This window comes from Cricetulus griseus, chromosome 3, assembly GCF_003668045.3.
Source record: "Cricetulus griseus strain 17A/GY chromosome 3, alternate assembly CriGri-PICRH-1.0, whole genome shotgun sequence".
Lineage (NCBI taxonomy): Eukaryota > Metazoa > Chordata > Mammalia > Rodentia > Cricetidae > Cricetulus > Cricetulus griseus.
Genome location: NC_048596.1, coordinates 30884169 through 30890521, shown reverse-complemented (window position 1 = coordinate 30890521; position 6353 = coordinate 30884169). Strand labels below are relative to the sequence as shown.

At 43.9% G+C, this 6353-nt stretch overlaps 1 protein-coding gene across 1 annotated transcript; it reads right to left on the bottom strand.

Moving 5' to 3' along the window:
- Positions 1–2803: 2803 nt before the first annotated feature.
- Positions 2804–4955, bottom strand: Dkk1 (dickkopf WNT signaling pathway inhibitor 1). Its single transcript, XM_027406764.2, has 4 exons — positions 4710–4955; positions 4329–4494; positions 3163–3306; positions 2804–3057 (listed from the first exon to the last, which is right to left on the bottom strand). Exons 1-4 carry the CDS (start codon positions 4953–4955, stop codon positions 2804–2806), a joined length of 810 nt encoding a protein of 269 aa, XP_027262565.1.
- Between the last annotated feature and the right edge of the window lie 1398 nt (positions 4956–6353).

The window sequence follows — 6353 nt, the reverse complement described above, 5'->3', positions numbered from 1 at the left end:
CAGCCTTCTTCTAGGAGAAGAGACTGATGCTTACTATAACCCTTTTAAGAAAAACTGTATCCTCCTTTTCCTCTTTAAGACATTTTAGTAAAAGCTTATCACCACAAAAGTAGGAATCACATCATTGTGGTGACGCCATACCTCCAGTAGGTGAAAAAAAAATCACAGTATTTGATTTCAAATTTTATGCCCAAACTCAGTCATTATCCTTCAACTATACTGTGTCATACTGGAGGAATTTATGTCACAGCAGAAAATATTTGTCAAAGCAATAACTCTGGAAACCACTTGATTGTCAGTTAGTGCCTGGCTAAGCAAATCAGAGAATAGACCATAAATAATGCAAGCAACTGAAAGGTCACCTCCTTTTGTCATATAGAACAACAGTCAAGACACTCAAAGCAAAGAGATCAAAGTTCAAGGCAGTGTGTAGCCTATGCGAGCTAAAAATGGTAAAATAGCTGGTGAAATTTTCACATGGGCAAGCACTCAGATACATTGTTTAGGAGTTAACCACCACCACAAGACATTTGAACCAGCTCTCATATACTAATTCTGGATTCCCTGAGATCCTGTTTTGGGCTTGCATTGTATACAACTTCTCTCTTCTAGTCTTCCATTAATAAAGTACCTACACTTTTGTTTTTTTCTGTCTTCATAAATATGTAGACTTTTCTTAGTATAGTCCTAAGTTCCCAGCAGTATGGGAAGAAACAGTTGCCTGATCTCTCTGACCCCACGCCGAAGATCAGCAGGAAGGGCTAAAACCTAAGCTTAGTGGATGTGATATGCAGAGGAGGACATCTTCACTCCAGCTGGACCCTGCAGAAAGGCTCCGGTCACCAGAGCATATTCAGCATCTGCCCTGCTCTCCTGGAAGCGTTTGCTTTCTCCTGTTTCATGAAAAGATTTCCCTCCACTATTCCTTCCCTCCACTATTGTGTTTTGTAGAAGATAACAGGCCTCAGGATTGCCTTACCCCACACATCAGGCAATCAACACAGTAAGAGTTTCTCTAGGTGAAGAAGTAGAGACTCATGGACAAAAGGGACACGGTCACAGACATCCTGTCAGGTCTCCTCTTAGTGAGCCAACAGAGTGCATGTGGTGTTGCCTGACTCCCTTGAAAATTAATCACTTCCGGGAGCACAAAAGCCAATGAATATTCTAGGACATCTGTACTATTTAAGGAAAAAAGGTTGGCACAGTCAGTCAGTCACTACTATCCTTTAAATAGTGAAGCCAGTGTTTTGTGGTTTTTGATGTAGACTTTCAGAATACTACAAAATAAATAAATTGCAAAGGTTGTTTTGTCCTCCCAACAGAAAGATCAAATTGGGAAAGATAAAAAGAGAATTTAGATTTGAGGTATATATATATATATATATATATATATATATATATATATAGTTATTATATGTTACATTTATATAAATCTAATATACATATTAAATTTTTATAAAGCTACACATCCATACCCTCATTCTAATAAATGAAATACAGGTGAAGCAAAAATTGAAATAATCACTTGACAAGAGAATAAAAAGCCAGACATTCTAGAATTTATGGCTGTTTAGTGATTATTTTTAAATCAAGGCAATTAAAACAATTCTTTTGCATGGGTATCTAAAATATTCTGAATTAATTAGTTGGCTCAAATTGGCGTGCCTTTGTTCACCATGTTTCCACAGAACCTCCTCTTCATCCTGCCATCATCACATACTTTAGAATTACTTTCTTGATCATTCCCTTCCTTCCAATAACTATTGGCCATTTAGATAAATGTTAATTTGTTGGAAACTATTTTTATTGATGCGTTTTTGAGACAGAGCATCATTCAGTAGCAGCAGTTTCCTTGGATCTCACTGGTTTGGACAGGATGCACCTGAACTCATGGGCATTCCTTCTGTCTCAGCCTCCAGAATCCTGGGATTATATGCATAAGCCACCAACCACACCTGGTAGAAAAGTATTTTTGAAAATAGTAATATCAGATTCAATCCCATATTACCATAACCATTTGAGCTTATAGATGTCTAATACATTCTCTTTAAAGTCACTCACACATAGACATATGTCTTGTCATTTTAAAACAATCAACACCACACACACACACACACACACACACACATACACACACACACCCACACACCCACACTCGCACCTAAGATCACAGTTACAAAATGTATCTATGATTGTAACATTTTATAATTATTAAATGTTAAATTTTATTTCAAGGACTATGGCAGCTGAGAGAGAGACACACACAGAGAGAAACAGAGAGACAGAGAGAGAGGAAGAGAGACTATCTAAGCAAAGATAGTACATCTCAGGAGATAAACAAGTATTTCCGTGATAAATTTTACATGTCTATCACTGGCTATTCCTAGAACTCTTTGCATTTTACACTCTAGAAATAAAAGGAGAAAGGCTTACACACTTAGGAACTAGAAGCTGAAATTCTTCAATATAGAATATTTATGAATCAAGACAATCAATGTGTACAAAAATTTACATGCAAAAGAAACAAGACAAATGTAGCACCTCTAGAAAAATAATTAAAAGCTTTGTCGCATTTACAGGTAAGTGCCACACTGAGGATTTACAACACAGTAATTTACTGCAACCACGGATGAGTTCCATCAAGAAACAAAGTCCTCACACTCCGGACTTTTGGAAGGTATTATCGGAATGCTTAGCTCTACACAGGAGATTTGTACATCCTTGGGATCGAGCTGACAAATCATAAAGGCTTTCGCAGCATATATTAGGTAAAGGAGTCCATCACATCTAGACAGTCAGTTTAGTGTCTCTGACAGGTGTGGAGCCTGGAAGAGTTACTGGCTTGGTGGTTGTCTTTCTGTATCCTGCAAGACAGTCCTTCCCCACAGTAACAGCGCTGGAATATCTCCAGCCCGTGGGAGCCTTTCCTCCTGTGCTTGGTGCACACCTGACCCTCTTTGAGGACAGGTTTACAGATCTTGGACCAGAAGTGTCTCGCGCAACACAGCCCCGTGGCACAGTCTGAGGATCGGAGACAGATAGAACCTTCTTGTCCTGTGGAGGAGACAGAGGAAAATGGCTATTACTGCTAGGCCCGTTAAGAGAACTCCAAATATGCTTCTGGTAACGCTTACGCTGGGTCTTAAAGCCTTTCCCTACCTTTGGTGTGGTATATTTTTGAAGTCAGTGTGGTTCTTCTAGAATATCCATCCAAGGTGCTGTGGTCGTTACCAAGGTTTTCAACGATGCTTTCCTCGATTTCCCCTCGAGGTGAATGGCTGTGGTCAGAAGGCATGCATATTCCTAAGGAAGCCAGAGATAGTGATTAGTCCTATGCTATAAGGTGTTGCTGCTAACAGTTTATTGTGGGGGTAGCACTGTGAGATACCTCACCACAGCCAATACTTTCTGTTCAACAGTGCACTGTTCAATGGTAAGGAATAGCCCAGGAGAGCCATTGAAAATGCCTTCCCACTAATTGTGGTGGTGTCGGCAGTGATATTTCTGTCTATTTTAATGTTAACCTTTTGTGGTAGGGAAAAAGAAATTTAGTCACTTAAAAAGTAATCTTAAAGTAACGTCTCTGCTCTGGGTGCTATCCGGGCAAGGCTGTTCCATCTGCCTGAAGACTACAGTCTCACCCACCGGTTACTTCACTGTGTAATTTCGATATTACAGAGATTGAGTGAGTTCGCTGTGGAATGCCGCTGTGCCCTAGGAAGCTAGCCACCCTGCCAGTTTATTTCTGGAGACTTCTTTGAGACATTAACATTTTGTGGATCTGTGGTTGTGGGGGACGTGTTTCTTTGAAGGCAGTTGAGGGTGGAGGGAAGGGAGAAGGAAGGCCGAGAGCTAGGTATGTAAGCAGGACAGAGATCTCTTTTAGAAGCTGCTCTAGCCCCAGGCTGACAACAGTTTTAATGTCCAGAGGCCTTTGAGAGAGACGAGAGTCTGTCAAAGCCACGAGTCACCGAGTCACCTTAAAAATGGAACTGTTAACAAAATGTCAAGGCTGGCCTGCTAGGTCTCCTTTCAAAATAACCTTTCCCTCTTTCTCAAGTGTCCTGAAGGCTCCCCGAAGATAATTGTTCCATAGGAGCGTCCATTCTAATGTAAAGTGTCTTAGATCATGGAGGGAGGCAGAGGAAGACAAACTTCCAAGGCCTCAAACACAAGCCAGTGAAGACGAGCCAGGGGGAGCCCTTGCATGGTAAACCCGGGTCTGAAGGTGGTGCCTTGACTTTGGCAGAGCCAGAGTGCTTCTTTCCATTCCTGGATGCTCAAAGGCAGGATGGTTATGGTTTAAAGGGGAGTCCAAGACTCACCGTTTTTGCAGTAATTCCCGGGGCAGCACATAGCGTGCCTCATGCAGCGTTTCCGGCGCTTTCTGCAAGCAAGACAGATCTGCACGCCTACACCCGCAGCTCCGCGGCTGGGGCTGGAGCAGTACTCCTCAGTGCCACACTCCTCATCCTCTGCGCACGGGTAGGACTGTGGGAAGGGAGCGGAGTGGTGGTGAGCAACTCTGATATCCTGGTACCCACACCTTCCCGGTCCCCGGCTACCTCTTCTAAAGCTCTTCCAAATGCACTGCTCCCAAGAGATAACACACACCCTCAATCTCACACACCTAGGATACTGCACACCCTCTTCTCTGAGACCCCTTCAGGATCACAGCATCCTTGGATCCCCGATACCCCTCTCACCTGGTAGTTGTCAAGAGTCTGGTACTTGTTCCCACCCTCGTACAGAATTCCCGGAGCCACGCTGACAGCGGAGCCCGGCTGCCCCGCAGCGCCACCCAGCGGTGGGGGCAGGTTCTTGATAGCGTTGGAATTGATGATAACCGAGTTCAAGGTGGCGCTGGCTCCGAGCAGAGGGAGGCTGCAAAATGCCATCGCTGCTAGCAAGACCAAGAACCGGACAGCTGCCACTACACACACAACCGTCATTTCAGAAGGACGCGAGCAGGAGGAAGTCCGGAAAAAAAGAGGTCACTTTGTACAGCAACTGCAGAGTCCAGACTGCTGAACTTTAGCCGTGGAGTCTCTGCTGCTGGGCTCAGGGCTCTGCGCAGCCACAGCCACCTCAGGCTGCCTTTATACTCGGGCTCCGAGCCTTCCCAGCCCCTCGGGGAAGACAACAAAGCCAGGATGGGATTTCAAAGCTTTGGGAGGAGCTGGGAGGGGGAGTGTTTGTGTATCGGAAGCTGGGAGGACTTTGACACTCTCCCCTCGCCCCTCCCTTGCACTATAGTCCTCCTTGTCCAGCTCACCTTAGAGTGCCGGTTATCAGAGCATCGGAACCTAGCCTGAACTTTAATTAAAAAAAAAAAAAAAAAAAAAAAGGCGGGAGGGAGCGCTCTGCGAGCTTGAGTGCTTTGCGAAGGGGTTGGGTTATTTCTGTCTGAAATCCTTTCAGAGTTAAAAGGTGATAGAATATACAAACCACTTTTCTTCCCTCATGCCTGCCCTTGCTTTTTGTGCAAGCAAGTAATATTCAGTATTAAACACAACTCGAGCAGTCACCGAAAGGCTTTGTGAAAGGGCCAGGTGGCTCCTGTGAGTTGCTGATTAACCCTTTAGCGTTGCGATTTGCAAATGAGCTTCTTGTCTTTTAAGTTTGTCTAGTTGCTCCCCCCTCCCCGCACACACACCAGGAGAAAAAAATGTGCAAAGACAAGAAAATTTGCACATCAAATGAGGATACCAAGGGAAGAACTAATTCGCTTTTGATGGTGAGTTTAGAGGGAGAGGCGAGAGACTGCGTTTGGAAATTAGATCAGGGGTGGAGGGAAGAGGGAAATGGGCACTCGATAATCAAACTATTTAATGTGGTTCTTTGAATTTGGTCAGTCCCAGCAGTAGATGAACTTGATTAAGCAGACACGTGAGATCAAAGTGGCCCCGAGTCAGAGCGGACAGGGTCTCTGAGCCCGGTGAGTCCTCTTTCCCCGGTTCCCGGTTCCCAGCGGTGGGTTAATAGAAGAAGATAAGAAACCCCCAAGGCTTAGCTCCCGACTTCCTCATTAGTGTTTCGTATCGCTGAGCGGGAGAAGGCTTGCTTTTGATCCCAAATCAAACCTCGTCCAGGACAGGACAGGAGGAGTAACTCTCTAGGGAGATAATAGACTACCTCACGGAAAAGGAGTGCTCAACCTAAAGCAGAGAACGAATTTGCAGTGGTTTCAAGCAGTATGTGAAATAAACAACAGTATGTAAGAATGCTGGGCTTATAAATTAGAGGTAATCTACTGAGATAATAAAAGTCAAATTCTTTGTTCCAACCTTTGCAATGCTAAAAGAGACAGAGGTCATGATATAACAAAAGAAATGTACATTAATAATATT